Source organism: Camelus ferus, chromosome 17, assembly GCF_009834535.1.
Source record: "Camelus ferus isolate YT-003-E chromosome 17, BCGSAC_Cfer_1.0, whole genome shotgun sequence".
Classification (NCBI taxonomy): Eukaryota; Metazoa; Chordata; class Mammalia; order Artiodactyla; family Camelidae; genus Camelus; species Camelus ferus.
This window is the reverse complement of record NC_045712.1, coordinates 39,126,579-39,146,763: the sequence shown is the minus strand read 5'-3', so window position 1 is coordinate 39,146,763 and position 20,185 is coordinate 39,126,579. Positions and strand designations below refer to the sequence as shown.

The following is a 20,185-nucleotide window of genomic DNA, read 5'->3' as shown; positions in this document are numbered from 1 at the left end:
GTGGGCCCTGCCGGGCACCCTAGGGTCAGATCCCGCGGCAGCAGAACCTCCAGAGAACTGTTGGGGCTTCGCTGCAAGCTTTGGAAGCCACCTGGCCCTCAGTGCCCTTCACGGCCGGTTCAGAGCAGAGGGCCTGGCTCGGCCCACAGACAGGAGGAGTCAGAGGTGCACGTGGCCTTTAATAGCTCGGCTACCGCTGCTTCTGTGACAAAGGGTCTGGTAACATTGCAAAACAGAACCAGGAAAGACGCATCTCAAGTTGTGGAGTGCTGGAAACACTGCTCCCGTCACTCACTGGGGGCTCCTGGGAGGGCACACGCCCACCCACCCCACCCCCACCCCCACCCCCGGGGTGTGCAGTCACCGTGCAGGGAACATGGGGAGCTGGTGGTCCATCCATGGGTGAGGCTGTGGCAGCAGTGGCGCCGGAGGCAGGTCAGGCAGCTGGAGTGGCGCTTGGGGACGGCCAGGACCCCGCAGAGCTTTCTGGCCAGGTTCCCCGTCCACCTACACTCAGGGCGCCTTTTCTTTCTCACCTTCCCTCCATTCCTCCTTCAGGTTCTCGGTTGCGAGCTTTACCTGCTGTCGAGAGAACACAGGACACAGGTGAGCTGTGCAAGCCTGGGTGGTGGCACCTCGTCTGAGGGAGACATGGGACAGCACGTTCCCTTAGCTCCATCCAAGTGCACGTTGGCCCCCAAGAAGCTGTGACCTCTGACACTGCCCGAGGCTCCCTGGGAGTCCAGAGTCCCCATTTCTGACCCAGAGGAGACGGGAAACGGTAAACGTGAGTGGAAATGTGTTGGGTGAGCCCAGACCAACGGGGATGTTAAAGATACTGAAATGAGAAGCGGCTGGCATCTCTTCCTCCCTGGACCTCCAGGGGTGAGGGACGGGCGGACAGAGCTGGAGGTCTGAAGCACTGACGGTGGGGCCCAGTCCTTGCTCTGCTCCTGCAGAGAGTGACCTTGGAAATGTGCCCACTCTAAGCCTCAGTGTCACAACTGCACAGTGGATGCCACGGTGCACTTTCTGCAGGGTGGTGGTGGGGGTTACTGTACGGGAGTCCCTGGCCCAGAGCAGATGCTCTGTTCATCAGACATTTTGACCAGGCCTTTGTCTCAATAGCCACATCCAGTACCATTGCAGACATCCTACGAAGGCTCAGATGGAGGTGACAGAAGGAAGGAGCCGGCACCTGAGATTAAGGCCTGGTGGGCAGGAGTCCTGCTGCTCCAGTCCCGGGCCTCGCCAGCAGGGCCCCACCACCTCCATCCCATGGGTGCTGGAAAACGTGAGTACAGCTTTGCCCTAATTACTGAATCACTGAATGACTCCTTTGGAATTTGGCTTAAAGCACACACAATTGTTGATAAGAGCTACTTACTTAGGGGAAGAACACAACTCTGAGCACAAACACTGTGGCATTCAGAGCGCCTGCACACGGACCATAGATGCAAAGGCGCTGCCTCCTGCTTAAACCCACTCTCCTCTTTCAGGCTCCTTTAGACCTGCAGTATCTTGGGAGAACCCCCCACCTTTACTCCAGACAGTCCTCATCTTCTGAGGCTGCTGTGTCTTCCCCAGGGCGGCTAGAGGTGGACTCCTGGAAGCCGAGCTTGGGGAGGGACCTGCCTCGCCCTTGCCCGTCCGGGGTTCAGGGGCTGACTTTGTGCTGGGTGGGGTGGGCTCTGCCTGCAGGGAGCCAGCATCTCGGCTTGGAGTGGGCATGAGAGCTGTCGGGGGCCTGGGTCATGCCTGTCCGAGTGACCCACGGCAGAAAGGCCGGTGCAGACTGTGATTGAGTTCAGAAACCTGGGGACGTGGAACGGCCAGGCCCTCCGAGTCTCCCCGGAAGTTTTTTCCATCTACTCCCTTTTCCATTAGTAATGTTTCCTTTCCTCTCATGAGCCCACTTTTGATTTAACAATCCCCAAAGAAGCCTTTTTTTTTTTTTTAATGGAGATAATGTTGCTTACCCCCACCCCACCCTCTAGGCAGAGTAGCTAAAGAGAAGCAGCCTGGGCCCTGTGGGGACTGCGGTGCTGGGCTCCATCCACCCCGGCACCCTCAGCCCGAGCCCACACTGTGGCCTGGAAGGGGTCGGCTCCTCACAGCCCGTGACTTCAGCTTGCTTATTTGTGAAAGATGGCGGAGAACATCTCAGAGACTCCCACCTCTCCCTGCCTGGGCCAAGCCCCCGACCTTGGGTCTGAGAGAAGAGTGAGACAGGTCACCGGGGGCTGAGTTGTTCAGGGAAGAGAGCCCATGAGACGGCGGCCTCTCCCGGGAGGCCTGCCGGCAAGGGCCTCCCCCTCCGTAGCCACACACACAGATGGGGGGCCTACAGGGCTCCTTTGGCTCAAAACCCACTGAATCAGAACTCACTTTGATTTTTCCTCACCATGTGGAGGAGGAAAATGTGGCTAAAGATTCTGTGACAAACTAGGGATATTTTATCATCATGATGGTGCTAGTTTAGTTAAATGTATTTAGCTTTTAACTTCTTACAGTTACTTGTCAAATCAGGAAATAGATTCATGTTCTGTCCGTGCACCCACCCCCCCACCGCCACCAGCAGCCCAGCGCTTTGGCTTTTCCTTAGCGACTCTTGTTGGAGGGGGTGGTGGTGGGGAAGCAACATTATCTCCTTAAAAAAAACAAAACAAAAACTGGCTTCTTTGGGGATTCTTGAAACCTTATAAAAATATAAGCAGGGTAATAGTGTTGACTTCTTCCCCATATAAAGCATCAGAATGGAGAGAGAATGAAATTTCCCTCAACTCATGACTCGTTAAAACACTCATGCTCCAAACTTCTTTTAAAAGCAGAGACTGATTTTTGGCATCATTATGAATAATGATTATACAGGAGACCCTGAAGGTTTGTGGCAATGCTGTGTTGAGCAAGTCTATCGGCGCCATTTCTCCAACAGCATTATTTTTTTTTTGTTTTTTTTAGATACAGTGCCATTGCACACTTCATAGACAATGGTCTTTTATATGCCTTGGGAAACCAAAAATTCATGTGATGCAATATCTGCTTCATTGCAGTGGTCTGGAATCAAACCTGCAGTATCTCTGAGGTCTGCCTGTAATAGGAACCTAATAACTAAGTGTGTTCACCAAACCTGCAGCCTAATGTGAAGGGTACGTACCTGGCTCCCCTTTCCCTGTGGAGAAGTACAGACATGCTTCCCACAGTCCTCAGACGGCACTTCACCCTCCCAGGTTTGTAGCAGGGAGGGCCCACAACCAGGTTTGGGATCCTTCTCTTCACATTATTGCCCAGTTTTCAACCTGTCAGCAACTACTCCATTACTCCTTCCCCCAAAGCAACCACCACCTACAGAAGGACTCTATCTGGGCAGCTCTTGGCTGAGGACAGAAAGAGCCTGAGCCTGAAAGATTCATCTCTCCCTGTTTACTGGAGGCCTCCAGGCTCTCTAAGGGCAGAGCTCAGGGGCTGGGATCTCGGGCCATTTCAGTTCAGCAATGGGGCACCTGCTCCCCGAGGCCCACTAGCCTCAGGTGCACACTCCTTGATGACAGAGCACTGCAGTCACCCAGCCCTCCTTCCCCACCCGCCTCCGTGCTGATGGAGGAAACTCAGGGGCCCAGGACGGCTGCCAAATTGTCCGCTTGGTCCCAGCGGGAATCCAGGACTCCTCTAACAAGGTCCAGACCCGGCTCACCCAGCCAGTGAGATTTGGTGTCCGCAAGCTCATTAACTGTGCGAGCTGACCCTGGGGAAGGTAAACGTCTGTTCAACTTAAAAAAAGAAAAAAATTAATGTCTACTTCTTACGTCATCTTTTGGCAGGAGGAGACTAAGATGGTGGGGACAGAAGGATGTGGAGCTCGTCCCCCCCCCCCCCACAAACACATCAAAAATACAACGACAGCTGGAACAAGTCTCACAGAAGATACACAACTAAAGCTGCAAGACCCCCATGTAACCGGGTAGGACTAAAGGAAAAGGGGGGTGGCACCTGTGCCCTGGAGGGAGCCCCTTCACCAGCAGGGAGACCAGCCTGGACAGAGAGGGGGCATCAGGGGCTGGGAGGAGAGCCCAGCAGCCGCTCTGAGACGGGGGGACAGAGAGACTCCAAGTGGCTTAAAAACTTATGACACCATAAAACTCCTAGAAGAGAACACATGCACCGTGTTCTCTGACATAAATCACAGTAATATGTCTGTAGTTCAGTCTCCCAAGGCAATAGAAATAAAGGCAAAAAGAAACAAATGGGACCTAAATTTATAAGCTTTTTGCACAACAAAGGAAACCATAAACAAAACGGAAAGACGACCTATGAACTGGGGGAAAATAATTACAAACGATGTGACTGACAGGGGCTTAATTTCCAAAATATGGACAGCTCATACAACTCAATATCCAAAGAACAAATAACCCTATCAAAAGGTGGGCAGAAGACCTAAATAGACATTTCTCCAAAGGAGACATACAGATAGCCAACAGGCACATGAAAAGATGCTCCACAACATTAATTAGCAGGGGAATGCAAGTCAAAACCACAACGGGGTATCACCTCACACCAGTCAGAATGGCCATCATCAAAAAGTCTACAAATAATAAAGGCTGGCGAGAGTGTGCAGAAAAGGGAGCCCTCCTGCACTGTTGGTGGGAATGTAGTTTGGTGCAGCCACTATGGAGGACAGCATGATGATTCCTCAAAAAACTAAAAATAGACTTAACTTGTGATCCAGCAATCTCACTCCTGGGCATATATCCAGAGGGAACCCTAATTTGAAAAGATACATGCACCCCAACATTCATAGCAGCACTATATACAATAGCCAAGACCTGGGAACAATCTAATCCACAGATGACTGGATAAAGATGTGTGTGTGTGTATACACACAAATATACACAATGGAATAATATTCAGCCATAAAAAGAATGAAATAATGCCATTTGCAGCAACATGGATGGACCTAGAGATCACTATACAAAATAAGCCAGAAAGAGAAAGAAAAATACCATATGATGTCACTTATATGTGGAATCTAAAAAAAATAATACAGATCATCTTATTTACAAAACAGAAAGACTCTCAGACATAGAAAACAAACAAGATTACCAAAGGGGAAGGGGGGGGATAAATTAGGACTATGGGATTAATAGATACACACCACTAATATATAAAATAAACAAGAAGGATCTACTGGATAGCATAGGGAAATACTACCTTGTAATAACCTATAATGGAAAAGAATCTGAAGCTGTACACCTGAAATGAACACAATCTTGTGAATCAACTGTAGTTTAATAAAATTTAAAAAAAACTTAAAAAATCATCTTTTGAGCCCTGCGTTCTTTGCACATTTGAGTTTCTGAGCAAAATGTCCAAAAGCAAAAGTTAAAGGTATTTCAAAAGAAGACCTCACAGGTATCTTGAGAATGCAAATTACTTCCAATGGCGAGTGCGGGGCCCGCAGAAGCCAGAGGCTTGCGTCCCCGCCACGTGCATTACCTGCGTCGGGGCGAGACAGTCACTGTGTGTATCGGCCAGCGCCACGGGCATGAGGTTCCACAGGTGGGTGAAAGGCACTGAACACTAACAAAAAAATGACAAAGCGAAACTGAGGAGAGAGCAAGCGAGCCACCTCCCTGGATTTGGGAAACTTTATTGCGAACAAGAAGCCCTCACTGGAGCTGCTCTTGCCTCTGTCCTTTCACCCTCCACCAGCGGGTGTGACAGCTTCTCCAGCCTAAATGCCATCTCTCCTGTTCATCCCAAATCCACACGAAATCACTAAGCGCTAAGCGTCACAGACCCTTCCTCGGGCACCAGCGCCTCAGCGTGGGATGGACACGCTCCTACGGGCAGTGCCCCTGGGCCCCCGGGCGTCATACATGCTCCTCTGCGCCAACTTCCTGGGAACCTTGGCTGCCGGCCTCCCCGCCTCCCTGTTTCCCGCATGTCTAATTGTGCTTGTATGTCGAAACCTCCTTTCCCCTCCTGCTGTGTGGACATATTTTTAATGTCCGTGATAGTCTTGTTACCTGCATGTAACTTAATTAACAGTGACCAACACATTACATACCAGGTGCTGTTCTAAACTATGCATATACTAAGCCATTTGCTCCTCGTAACCGCCCTATGAAAGACACCATTATCAACATTTTAATGATGAAATTGAGGCTCAGAGGGGTTGAGAAACCTGCCCAAGGCCACACAGCTCATAGAGGTTTGAGCCCAGGCCATCTGGCTCCAGAGCCTGGGCTAACTAACTTGCAGCTGCCTGGCCCTTTACCAGTGGTGCATGCCAACTCTGGGCTGGTTTTGTGCGATTATAGCATCACCCAGCTACCCACTGGGTGCACCTGTGCTGTGAGATTCAGAGTCAGATGGGTCACATTGTCATCCTGTGAAGGTTTGCTTGTGTTTGGAAATTCTTGGTGAGGCTTAAATTTTGTCCTGCCCACCTCGCTCAGCTTTTCCGCTTTAGCTAAATCTCCAAACCAAGGGAGTCTGGCTTTAGAACACACCACGTTAACCCCATCCTGACCTGTAAGCACAAATGTAAATAAGCAAGATTTTAAAAGTTGCTTGGAATTCTGGAAAGGAAGTTTAGGAGTTAATTAAAAAACCAACCAACCAGAAACCCGTGAGAGTGTGCTTTAAAGAAAGGGTTCTAAAAATGCTCAATATCGCAAATTATCAGAGAAATGCAAACCAAAACTACAATGAGGTATCACCTCACACCAGTCAGAATGGCCGTCATTCCAAAGTCCACAAATGGTAAATGCTGGAGAGGCTGTGGAGAAAAGGGAACCCTCCTGCACTGTTGGTGGGAATGCAGTTTGGTGCAGTCACTGTGGAAAACAGTCTGGAGATTCCTCCAAAGACTAAAAATAGACTTACTGTATGATCCAGCAGTCCCACTCCTGGGCACATATCCAGAGGGAACCTTAATTCAAAAAGACACCTGCACCCCAATGTTCATAGCAGCAGCATTATTTACAATAGCCAAGACATGGAAACAACTAAATGTCCATGGACAGATGACTGGATAAAGAAGTTGTGCTGTATTTATACAATGGAATACTACTCAACCATAAAATGTAATAAAATAATGCCATTTCCAGCAATATGGACGGACCTGGAGAACGTCATTCTGAGTGAAGCCAGAAAGCGAAGGAAAAATACTATATGATATCACTTTTATGTGGAATCTAAAAAAAAGACAAACTTATTTACATAACAGAAACAGACTCACAGACGTAGAAAACAAACTTATGGTTACCAGGGAGGGAAGGGGGTGGAAAGGGATAAATTGGGAGTTTGAGATTTGCAGATACTACTATATATAAAACAGATGAACAGGTTCATACTGTATATCACAAGGAACCATATTCAATATCTAATTGTAACTTATGGTGAAAAAAATATGAAAATGAATATGTATATTCATGTATCACTGAGTATTATGCTGTACACCAGAAATCGACACATTGTAGACTGACTACTTCAATAAAAATACACTAAAAAAAAAAAAGGCTTCTAAGGTGCATAAGAACCTGTGGGAAATGTGGTGGGACAGTCAGTTGGCAGAATCACAAGTGCTCGAACAGCTAAAACACACAAAAGGCGGCCAGTGATGGACAAACTGCTTACAAGAGCATCTCCAAGGGAGGGAAACAAAGAATGAGCCAACCTCAGTCTGGCGGCGAAGTGCCAGAGTAGAAATGTTCATAAATTGTCCAGGAACAAGAAAGGTTAAGAGAAGCGACGTCTCCTTTTCTAGACGAGGAAAGAAAACTGCTAACAGATGCTGCCTAAGAGGTGGCTGAGTCCAGATACGAAGAGTGGACAAGAAGAATACTCTGCCCCCAAATCAGAGGACCAGTGACTAAGTTTCTTTCAAAAACTGACTTTTTAAATGACGTCATTCACTGCAGTAACTAGATTCTTAGATACGACGTTATTCTGCAAACTGAGATGCGGTCCTGGGCTGTTTATCAGAAGAGAGAGGTAGACAGTCTGATGTTATACTGACACACCCAGTGATGCTGCCAGGACATTAACCCAGTGGCTCAGATCATCCAGATGACCAACAGCATCTGGTCTGCAGGAGGCACTTCCTGGACAAGCCTTTCCTAGCATCACATACTCAGGAACTAGCCCCATCTTGATCTGAACACAGCCAGTGGCCTGGGAGGAGGGGAGCACCACACCTGCAAGATCTCCCTCCCTTCCTGCCTGGGAGCCAAGGACGGGGGCAGCGTTCTTCTCCCACAGCCCGAGTCTGCCGAGGCCAGGGAGCCCCATGTGCAGCACACTGGTCACTAGGGTCCCTTGGGAGCTGAGACCAGAGAGGTCTGTGACCAGCCACGGCCAAGACAATGGTCTGGTCAACCCTCATCTTCATTGTGGGTCCTAAGTTGATAGCTAGGGACACCCCAGGGCTCACGGTTCAGGCTGGGGGGCTGGGTGTGGTCGCAAAGGATAATGGACGCCGGGACAAGGGGCTGTGCCAAGGAACACCCCCCATCAGGCTCCTCCAATGAGTCCCAAGTGGCGGAGAGTGAGGGGATGCAATCTCCCTGTGGCATGAAAAACAGACCCAGGGTTTAGAAAACAGAAGGCTGAGGCAAAGAGGCCACCAAACTAAACGTAGGAGACAGTCCACTGCCCACACCAGGGCTTCAACCAGAGTGTTTTTAGATTTAAAATAAACATTTTTCTTAAATTTCAATGGGGAATAGTGTCTAATCTAAGAAGACACTGAAGGTCACTGCAACAAGCAGGAGACTGGGCGCGGCTGTGCCCACAGCGTCTGCACCCCTTTCTGGGCGCCCACCCTGTGCAGGCACGAGAAGGGGGGGCCCTGCCCCTGCAGAGGGGCTCCCGCCTGCAGAAACACCTCCCCCATCACCGAAGAGCGGGGCCGGGGGGACCCTGTAAAGTGCAGGCATGACTTTGGGACGCAGAGAAAGCACAGGAGTGTCCCCTCGTCCTTGGGATCGTCCCAGGCAGCGCTGGGTTCTCCCCGCCTACACAGGGGATGGCTCTTTGACAAAGGCAAACATCTATCTTCTCCGTTCATGTCATCTAATATCTCAAAATCAATATTATGACTAAAACCAAGCCCAGAATTACAATATGGACTATGATTTTTAAAACCCCATGTTACCTCCACTGCCTGAGAGAGTAACACACACCCTCCAGCCGTGGGGTGGACCCCGACCCCTGGCGGGTAGGAACGGCCGCTGGGCTGCCCGTGGAGGGAGCAGAATTGCCGGCCTCACCGCCCCTTCTGTAGAGCCTGGGTCAGGCTGGAGCCAGGAATGGCTGACTTTCTCTCAAGAAAAACACCCTGAGTGCTAGGCAGGGACTCGATCCTTCACTCTCTGGACTTCCTTTCCCTGAGAACAGCTAGTTTCCCCTCACTCCCATCTCTAAGCCTGGGTAAGCAGGACTACATCTCTCCTTTCACTTCAGTTCCCGTCACCTACCTCCCCCGGGTGTGCGGCAGGCCCTGGACCCAGCACGGACGGCTGAACGCAGGTCGACGGGACTGTCCCGGGGCCCTGAGCACACTCAGCAGTGTCTGAAATCTAGGACTGAAGTGACACGATGCCATCCCCGCTACGGACAACAGGCCGCCAAAACCCCAGGTCCCGCAGTGCTGGACCCCCTCTGCCCAGGTCAGACGTTGCAACGGGTGGAGTTAGCAATAAGTCGGATGATCTTACAGCCTGTGCCTATTTTTAATTGATTAAACATATCATACAGGCATGAAGTTCCTCCCTCACAGTGTCTGACTTTTCTAGGAAGATGCCCTTCTCCCCTCTGCTCCTGCAGACAAGGGAAACTGTCCTGTGCTCTCTCTGCCTTTGGAGCCCAAGGAACCGGCCTGGAGATTTGATTTGTCCAGGAAAGTTGTGATTTCAAGAATCTGCCTGTTTCTTCCAACCACTGAGAATAAGACCTGTGATCTAGAAAATGTCTGTTTAAGAAAACACCTTGCAGTTCCCCTGTTTCTGGCTGATGGTCAGCCTCCTTCCTCAGGCGATCTCAGATAGACTACAGGCTTTAAAAAAAGGGGAGGAAGGAAGGAAGGAGAAGAGAGAGACATCCTGACATCTTAGAGTCTCCTGAACTCTGCGGGGAGCCGGGTACCTGGCCTGAGAAACTGAGACTGTCCCTCATAGTGGTGGGAGAGGGGACCCTGCTGTGGGCTGGGCCTCTGCAGGTGGCCGGTCCTCAGGGAAGGGTTCTTTTCCTCTTTTGTGGGGACTCATGCCGCCGTGTGGTGTCTGAGCTTTGCGCTGTTTGAAAGGCTCATGTGTGTGGTGCGTGCACACGTGTGCGCAGCTCTGCTGACTCTGGGGGAAGGCGGTGAGACAGGCGGGGACAGTGCTGCCTCCACCTGCCAGGCCAGCTTCTCCGCCTGGCAGCCCCGTTCGTCCTTGTCCCCCAGGCGAGGGAAGGGGTCCATCCCACTGAGTAAGAGGTGGGGCTTTCCTAAGGGCTGCGGGGGGGAGGGGGTCTCTGCCTGGAGGGGACTAGGCTGGCCTGGAGATAGGGGAGAAGACTGGGAACTCGGGTGCCTGATACAGTGTTGTCTTCACTGGACTCTGGGAACAGCTATATTCAGGGAGAGTGAGGGGACAGGAGGAGGTGGGAGCTGAGTTTCTAGACAGTGTTTAACAGCTGGGGCCCAGCGCGGAGCCGGGCCAAGGGAAGCAGACAGGAGATCGTGGCCTCCTCTCTCCCCAGATGTTCTAAAGAAGGCTCTGTGAGGAGGGCGGTCAGATCTGGGGCCACCAAGACATCACGTGGCTCCCCGTGGCTGCCTCGGCAGGGCCTTCAGCAGAGACGGGAGCAGTTCACTCTAGCCATGCTGTGCGACCCCGGGGACGCTGTCCTCAGGGAGGATGGCCCGGCCTTCCCCTTCCCTGGTCACCAGAGCTCTCCTGAATGCCGCTGCCCTAGCAGGGACCCCGAGGCCCGCGGTCGGCACCCCCAGAGAAGCTCCCTGCGGAGATCACTCACGCTCGGGGACACATCTGTGGGTTTCCCACTTCCCCTTTCACACTTCCTTCCAAAACTGAAGGGCCCAAACCTTTCTTAGAGAAACAGGGCCCGAAGAGGCGTGTGCACAGACACACAAATGCCTGCATGAGGACGCAGCACAGCCCCACCCGTGAAGAAGAAATGGCTTTTCTGCAGACGCGGACTCTAGGTCTTTGAGAGCAAAGAGTCCAAGATCAGAGTGTGATCAGAGCACAGAGCCCGTGTGAAGGAGCTGGAGCATTGTGGTGGGAACCCCACATGCGGCCAAACTGCAGGTTACTCCCGTGTGCACTGGCGCTTCGGGGAGACTGGGCCCCTGGCCTGTGTGTTGGTGTTAGATGGGCTGAGGCGGAGTTTTCAGAATTGCAATCACTCAAGAGTTTTGCTGAGATTAATTATGGAATCAATCAGGGGTTAACCACCGGGTGCAGGACACACGCAGCCCTGTGGGTCTTGAAGGGGCGGCTCCCAGGAAGCCAGGAGGGAAGTGGGGTCAGAGGGAGGTGCCCAGAGACTGCATTATGAACGCACGGGCTCCTCCCTGTTTCTGACCAAATTCCCAAGGATCTTTTCAGTTCTTTCCCAAATAATGGAAACACAGTAAAAGCTAATTTATTATTCTATACATAATATCACAGGATTGTACTCTGTCTGCCCAATGGAAATAGAAAAGTTCTGATTTTTCTTAGGCCCCAAACACACGGGTGAACCTAGAAGATGTCCTTCGTTCTCTAGGTGAGGCCAGTATTACCAAACTCAGATGTGTCCCTGAAAAAATTGTGACTTCAGAAGGAGAACAGAACCAGGACTGAAATGTAGTTCTATCAACACAGTACATTCAGAAGAGCAGGCCTAAGAGGACAGACAGTAAAATGCACATCACGCTGCTCCTAAAATCACTGCAGAAGAGAAGCTAGTCTTGTACCCGCTTCATTCCAACCCCACCTGCTTGCTTCTGAGTCTAAAACGTGGCTGCACTTGATGCTTTGAGAGCAGCAGCAGCTTCCTTCTCTGTTCCCATCACACACTTTTCAGAAACTGCAAAGCTCTAGACAGATGGTATCCAGCCCACGTGATCAGCGCTCTCTGCAGCCTGATCTCTGGAAAAGAGTGCCAGTCCCAGTTCAGGGTAAGCTGTTAGCCAGCCGGCACAATCCTGGTTAAGCCCCACGGCAGCAGACAAAGGTTTAAGCAAAAGTCACAGCATCTCAAGTGGGTCAGGACTCAACCTCCGTGCTTTGCTATTTAGAAACACAAGCTGATCCGTCTAATAGGTGCTGAATTAAACACACCTTCAACTATTCCGTTCTTCCTCTACCATTACTCCTATTTTCTTGTGTGAAGCCAAGAACAGCAGAGAGCATAAGAGATAAGCTGTTTGCTAACAGAGAATCTCCTGTAAAAGTCATAAACTATAGATGACTTTTGCCTGTTACCCTGAACGACTGGCAAGTCATTTTGCTAAGAGGAGGTGGGACAAGTGTTTTAGGAGCACACGGCCAGGCTTGGGTGAGGTGAGTCCGTGTCACCTAGCAGAGCCCACAGCTGATTCACAGGTGAGTTACAGGCCCCAGGAAGGGGAAGCAAACCAACGTTTCCGTAAGTTGTTTTGGACAAGTCAAACACACAAGCGTTTGGCAAAGGATAATCATGCAGTTGTACCAGGCTGCAGGTGTATATATATTTTTGCCCTTTGAACCAAGCCTTCCAGGTAAGTACGTGGCAGGACAGACGGATAAATGCTCTTACTTACACAGGCTTAATCAAAAGGGCATGAAGACCACTGGAAGGGAAGAGAAGAACGTCTATAACGACTACGAAAACAAGCCCAGGGACAAAGTGCCACCACCCTTGTGTTCAGAGAGGAACTGGCACCCGTGTAGGATCCCCGGGTCCACGGGAAGAGACCGCCACTCCCCAGGCCGCCAGGGTGCAGCGGCCAGGCGTCCAGGGCGGGGAGGAAGTGATGGCTGAGCGCGGGAGGAAAACATGTTCCAGACGGAAATGGAACAGAACAGAACAGCAGGGTGAGTCAGAGCCCAGAGGCCACAACAAAATCAGACGGCAGCTCTTTCCAAACAAAGCCCCTCAGGTGCAGATGCTCACTGCGGGGGGCGGGGGAGAGTGCTCCCTACAGTTCTCCAGGGAATGTTCTCGTCCTCAGGGCTGCAAAGCCCCCAGAGCCCCCCACTGACCCCACCTCTGGAACCTAACCCCAGCTCGGTGTGCTTCTTGCTGTGACGAACCTGCAGCCCCCAGGAGAGTGTGGGACACCTGGGCTACCGGCCAGGTTGACACACCTGGACCCACCCCTGAACCCACCTCTGAACCCACCTCTGGGGTCTCCACCCCCTGGCCCTTCTGCCGCCCCGGGCGGGGCTGCTGTGCGGGGAGCACTGGGGACAGCGGGGGCCACGCCTGGCTCTAACCCCGACTTCAGACCAGCACACAGCAGCAGGTGGCTGGTCTCAGGGACGTGAGGCTCTACATAAACCTGTGAATTCCAGTTGCTCTCTGTAGATACATAGTGCATGTTGTCACACCTTCCACAAAGCCTCCTCGGGCTGCCAGGCCCCCATGTCCCCCCCTGGGCTGTGCCCTGTGCTCAGAGGCCCCAGGGCAGGAGCTGGTATGACACTGTCTGCCTGTGGTGTCCCTACCAGGTGGTGGGCTCCTGAGGGCAGGGTGATGCACTGGGTAAGCCCAGCCAGGGTCCCCACACGGGGGTAACCAAGAGCGTGGAGATGTGGTCCAGAATTGTGAGTGAGCCAGAGGCGGGCTGGGGCGAGCGCACAGTTCTGTGCTGAGACCAGTGCTTCTGCCCTTCAGAGTGACCGCAAACACATCCTGGGGGGCTCCTTTCTTCCCTAGGCTTCAACATTACGGTCCCCTCTGCCATCAAACCCCCTTCCCTCACACAGGCCCCTTGTACAGCTGGAGGGGAGCCAAGGCTGGTAGTGAGGGAAAGCACACTAGTGCATGGAAGGCCTCCTTGACCAAAGCAGAAGCCCCCCGGCGACGTCGGGTGCTCTGTGCAGCAGCTTTAAGAGCACGATGAGGTGGGCCCTTGGGCAGTGAGCCCCAGACCCGGAGGATCAGCCATCAGCACGTATCTGAGGCTCTTTCATAGACGAGTTTCCCTGGTGCCACCTGCAATTTTCATTTTTCGCAACTTAAAATTTTGCTATTATTTCAGACTTACAGAAAAACTACAAGTTAAGCATAAGGATCTTAACTGCCTCACTCAGATTTACCGACTGCTCCCGTTTTGATCTCTTGTTTGCGTTAGCATTCTCTTTATATTGTTTTTTCTTAATCATTTGAGAGTAAGTTGCAGACAACACACCCCTTTGCCCCTAGACACATCAGTAAATATTTCCTAAAAACAAGGCCTTTTTCGTATGTAGTACAGGACAATGTTCCCTGATGATTCTGCAGGGTGAACTGATGGTCATTTCCTATTTTATCAAACTTTTCCTGATTTTATCAAGTTGAAAGAATTCAGAAAGTATAAAAACAGAAGGAAGTCCCTAAGGTGTTACGGCCGAATGATGAAATACTGGTTGTGCTGAGGAGAAGCAGACTGATGAAGGCACGAGCTCCCTTGCGTTCACGGCAGACGGGATTTTGAAGACCCGGGATGGGACAGGACCCATCCACCGGCCTTCAGCTGAGCTGAGCCGGGGGACAGGTGGTCGGCAGCCTCTAAGAGGCCGAGTAAGGCCCTCTTCCTCTCTGTGGAAGCCCCTGTTCCAGAGCACGGGCTGGACCCGGTGACTCACGTCTAGACAACCGAACACAGAGAAGTCAGGGGGGTCACTTCTGAGATTAGGGTCCAACAAGGCTGCAGGTTCCTTCCTGGGGGCGGACTCCCTCACTCGCTGGCTCTGGTGGGAGTCGGCTGCCTGGTGTGAGCTGCCAGGCGGATGTCCCCGCCCTGAGACCACGAGCGGGGGGAGGGGAGCCCTCCAGTCAGCTCCGCAGACACCTTGATTACAGCCTTGAGAGGCACCAGGTGAGCCACGTGCAGACCCACAGAAACTGAGAGAGACCGAATGTTTGCTTTGGGATCAAATCTAAACGGATAAGCTGGAACATCACACAAAAACTCAAGTTAAAATACGCTTGACTTCACAGAGCTCTGGTCAGTGGAGTAATCAAGGGTCACGGGGTCCCGACCAGAGAGGCGGGAGGTGGCCACCTCTCTCTCCTCTCCTGGTTCTTCAACCTCTGTCTCAAATGAATCCCTCCAGATGACTTTAAAAAATACTTTCATTTTTAAAATACATGTCATAGTTTAAAAGAATCTAAAATACTGTGGAAAAAGTCACGGTCATTTTGTGCCCCAGGCCCTCACCTTGGAGGCCCTCTCTTCACCTTAGATCAGCGCTGTCCCACGGAACATGACGATGGCATGCTTTACCAAGCACCCGAAATGTGGTCAATGCAACTGAGGAAGTGAATTTTAAGTGTGATTTAATTTGAACTAACTTAAATGTAAGAAGTTGCAGGTGGCTAATGGCTCCCACGGGCAGCACAGCTCCGCGTGCTCTCCCCCCGAGACCCCGACCGCCACAGCGTCCGCCCCCACCTACGTGCAAAGCACGCACACGTCTCTTATTTCCAGCCCAGATTTTCCTCTCAACTCAAATAACACTCACATAACCCTCGATATCTTCCCTTAGCTGTTATAAAATCGACAAAATTAAATTCAGGATCAGCCAGGCTATCTTCTCAATTAGTGAAACGCACAGTTAAGGAGCCTTGGAAATGCAAGTCTGGTTGACTTCGCGTCCTAATCATTTCTCAGATTTGTCTGCTTCACACCGTGACTGCCTCCACGTGAACCCATCACGGACACCCACAGAACAGCCTCCTTGCTGGTCTCCCTGTATCCCGTCTGGCTACATCTCCCAGTCTGTCCTCTATGACATAACCTCACGCACATCTGAGGACGCCTAAGCCCCTTTGGTGGCCCCTGTGCTTCGTGGATAAAGGCACAGCCCAGCGTGCACGGTCAGTCCCACCTCCACTGGCCAACGCTCCGTGACCCGATGGCTTCCCTGCGGCTGCACCAGTCTTCTTTCATTATCCAGGAGTTACCATAGGAGGACTTTATCATTTCTTTTTGACCCTGTTCCTAGTTTTCACCATCACCTTCTATAACTCTGGGAAGCAAACAAACTGCACCCTCCCGTGAGACACACTGTGAAGATTCTCAAACAGCCGGCTCCCGGGCGATGCACGCCGTGGAAGAAAAGCGCTGCACATTTGCCTCTTCCCTTCGTGTCTCTGTAAACCCACGGCCCTTCCGCACAAAAGCAGAACTGGAAGGGACTGTGCTGATCAGCCCTTCGCCAGCCCTCCTGCCAGTTGGGAAGCAAAGTAGGCTTGAGCAGTCCCAGGGAGAGGGGCGCATCCCTCACCAAGAAGAGCTCCCCCACCCCCCGGCCTGGTGACTAGATGGCTCTGGTGACTAGAAAGGACTTTTTTATATTTTGTCTCATTGTTTCTTCCGGCCAGGTCCCAGTCCTCCTTTTGGAGTTCTAACAAACATGGCAACAGTGGGGAAAACTGGACAGCAGCATGTGAATCAATGTTAGAACACTCCCTCACTCCATACAGAAAAATAAACTCAAAATGGCTTAAAGACTTAGATGTAAGACAAGACACGATAAATCTCCTAGAAGAAAACACAGGCAAAACATTCTCTAACATAAATCTTAGCAATGTTCTCCTAGGGCAGCCTACCCAGGCAATAGAAATAAAAGCAAAAATTAACAAATAGACCCTCATTAAACTTACACGCTTTTGCACAGCAAAGGAAACCATAAACAAAATAAAATGACAACCTACAGGAGAAAATATTTGCAAATGATGTGACTGACAAACGCTTAATTTCCAGAATATATAAGCAGCTCATACAACTTAATAACAAAAAAGCAACCCAATCCAAAAATGGGCAGAAGACCTAAATAAGCAACTCTCCAATGAAGACATACAGATGGCCAATAGGCACATGAAAAAATGCTCAATATCATTAATTATCAGAGAACTGCAAATCAAAACTACAAGGAGGTATCACCTCACACCAGTCAGGATGGCCATCATTCAAAAGTCCATGAACAATAAATGCTGGAGAGGCTGTGAGGAAAAGGGAACCTTCCTACACTGTTGGTGGGAATGTAGTTTGGTGCAGCCATCATGGAAAACAGTATGGCGATTCCTCAGAAAACTAAAGATAGACTTACCATATGATCTAGCAATCCCAATTCTGGGTATATATCTGGAGGGAACTCGAAAAGATACATGCACCCCAAAGTTCATAGCAGCACTATTTACAATAGCCAAGACATGGAAGCAACCTAAATGGGGGCCCATTGACAGATGACTGGATAAAGAAATTGTGGTATATTTATACAATGGAATACCACTCAGCCATATAAAATAATAAAATAATGCCATTTGCAGCAACATGGATGGACCTAGAGATTGGAATTCTAAGTGAAGTAAGCCAGAAAGAGAAAGAAAAATACCATATGATATCACTTATAAGTGGAATAAAAAAAAAAAAAGGCCACTATGAACTCATCTACAAAACAGAAAGAGACTCGTGGACATAATAAACAATCTTATGGTTATGGTTACTGGGGAGAGGGGGTGGGAAAGGATAAATTTGGGAGTTTGAGATTTTAAAATGTTAACTGCTATATATAAAAATATATTTTAAAAAAGTTTCTTCTGTATAGCACAAGGAACTATGTTCAATATCTTGTAATAACATTTAATGAAAAAAATATGAAAACAAACATACGTATGTATATGCATGACTGGGACACTGTGCTGTGCACCAGAAGTGGACACATTGCAATTGACAGTACTTCAGTAGAAAAAAAAAATTCTTTAAATATGACAACAGTGAAGGCCCCCGCCATTTACTTTGTGCCTGTCATTCTGCCAGCACCTGCAGACCAGCCTCACAACGACTCCATGAGCTGGGTGCTATTATGACCCCTGGTTTGTAACACAAGAACCCAAGATTTAGAGAGAGCAGCCTGCCCTCAGTATCATTCTGATCGCTCCTGAATTCTTCAGTGTCTTGACTGAAATGCAGTGCCTCCGACTTAATGCTTCTCTGGTCCCTGCCACGCCAAGTGTGGTCCAGGAGCAAGAGCAGCAACTTCACTGAGCTCATTCTGATGCAGAGTCCTGGGCTCCATCCCAGACCTGCTCGACCAGAATCTGCATGTTGACAAGATCCCATGGGCACTTCAGAGTTTGAGAGACACACTCTTGGTGTGCCCAGAATACACTAGAACATTCACTTATTAATTCATTAGACCAATGAACAGTCATAAATACCTACTATACCAGGCACTACGCAGGCACCAGGGATCCTCCAAGCCCCTCAAAGTAGGGCCTGTGTCCAGCAGCGAGACGGGAAGGGCTGAGGGGCCAGTATAAGTGTTCGGCAGGAGTTTGTTGGGGAAACAAGGCGGCAGCGGTTGATTCTACTTGGTGCTGGGGGGCCTGGGGCCGGGAAGACTGCAGAAGCCAGTCCCTGACCAAGTGTTAATCGAGGGAGGCTGTCTGCTGAGCAGTCACTGGGCTTTCTGAGCAGTGAGTGTGTGACACCAAAGAACCAAGGTGGCCGAGAAATCTAGGGAAAGAGACTGGGTGAGGGAGGTGGCCGGGGCTGGGCCCAGGAGGCCTGGGGGTCGTGCCCCTTTGTCCTGGACGTGACTGTCTTCCACAGCCTCTGGTTATACAAACAGCCTCGCCTCTAGCTCATGTTAACTTGCAGCCGAGGAGACAGGCCTCCTTTTCTCACATGTACTTGGTCTGGTCAGATTATTTTTTGCTAGTACTTTTTGTGATTGATTTTTGCAAAAAAAAAAAAAAAAAAAGAAAGAAAAGAAAAAAAAAGAAAAGAAAAAAAAAGAAAAGAAAAAGAAAATACAATGCAAGACCTTCAGTTTATCCTGATTAAATTTTAACTTGTCCTTTTAGACCGTTGTCACTGAAGCCCGCTGCGATCTTCTTGAACACCCTCATCCAGCACGTCCCCGCACCTCTCCCCCCCTTTCCCCTTCATCTTCATTTCATGCAGCTCTCCTTGGCTGCGTTTTCCTGACACTCAGAGCTTCTTGTAAACTTTAATCTGTCAGAACAAGGTGCACTCTTTTCTATTGCTCCTCGACACCTTCCTTCCCAGCCCGCCTCTACTTCTTCCTTCCTGTAAGAGCCCATATTTCACTCTAGAAGTTGAAAATGTCAGTTTCTGTCTCAGTTTCCCCAATAGTTAGGGGAAACTAAATCCTGGCTGGTGGGGCTTGAGGGTAAGTCTGTTGGGGGACTTTTGGGCAGGGTTTTCTTCCTTAATACAGAGGGACTCTGAAGAGCAGCACTGTGTTTTCCCCTTGCCTTTGGATGTGGGTGTGAAGACATGATGCCTGGGGCTGTGGCATCCACCCTGTGACCATGATAAAAGCCAACATACTGAGGGTACCTGGATGGGAAGATAGAAAAGGCCGACCTAATTCCTTAATGACATCACTGGCTGGTCCCCAACCCTGGGACAGGCCCACTTATGGATTTCATATTGCATTACACTTCAAGTTCACTTAATAACATGTATTCTTCATATGGAAACAACCCAGAAATACACCAGGTATGAAAGTTCATAAATTTCATCATTCTTACATTCTCTTGTAAATTACTGGGTACTTTCTAACTCAATATGTCAAATCTACTGTCTGTAATTCTACCTAGTCTGAAGGTTTTGTCTGGGCATATGTCTTTGTCCCTTCAATTATAAAGGTCTCTTGATTGAATTGGCCAATTTTCTGACAAGTTCATTCCCCTGATGTACTTGAAGGTCCTACCTATTGGTTGTTAGTTATATTATGGTATTTTAAGCCTTGCTCAGAAACCCAGAGCGAGTTCTTTGACATCCATGCAGTTGCTTCTTTCCCTTTCTTTCTGGTTACAAAGTCCTGGCCTCCTCCCCTCTCTTGCCCGGCGCTTCAGCACAGTCCAGAAGCAACTGGAGGCACCTCTCCATGGCCTGTCTCACTCAGACCCACGATGCAGCCGACCACGGGTGCCCCGTCTCCTTCCCAAGCCCCTCTCGGCCCAG

At 50.1% G+C, this 20,185-nt stretch overlaps 1 protein-coding gene and 2 long non-coding RNA genes across 10 annotated transcripts in view; 2 read left to right on the top strand and 1 right to left on the bottom strand.

Moving 5' to 3' along the window:
• Positions 1-159: 159 nt before the first annotated feature.
• The window catches only part of ANO10 (anoctamin 10), a 221,949-nt gene continuing 201,923 nt past the window's right edge, over positions 160-20,185 (bottom strand). For 6 of the 8 annotated variants that reach the window (XM_032459083.1, XM_032459084.1, XM_032459085.1 and 3 more), the window contains one exon: positions 5,394-5,577. In XM_032459083.1, coding sequence (XP_032314974.1) covers positions 5,428-5,577 — 150 coding nt within the window. In that variant the 3' untranslated portion in view covers positions 5,394-5,427. Of the gene's footprint in view, positions 583-5,392; positions 5,578-20,185 lie in introns of those variants that run through there. The other 2 variants (XM_032459080.1, XM_032459088.1) reach the window with 2 other exon arrangements.
• Positions 579-9,685, top strand: LOC106729189. The gene is made up of 4 exons (XR_001365527.2): positions 579-1,294; positions 3,054-3,149; positions 3,822-3,961; positions 9,469-9,685. It is a non-coding gene; the product is annotated as an uncharacterized LOC106729189 (long non-coding RNA).
• LOC106729190 lies at positions 12,944-16,917 on the top strand. Its single transcript, XR_004312315.1, has 2 exons — positions 12,944-13,073; positions 14,538-16,917. It is a non-coding gene; the product is annotated as an uncharacterized LOC106729190 (long non-coding RNA).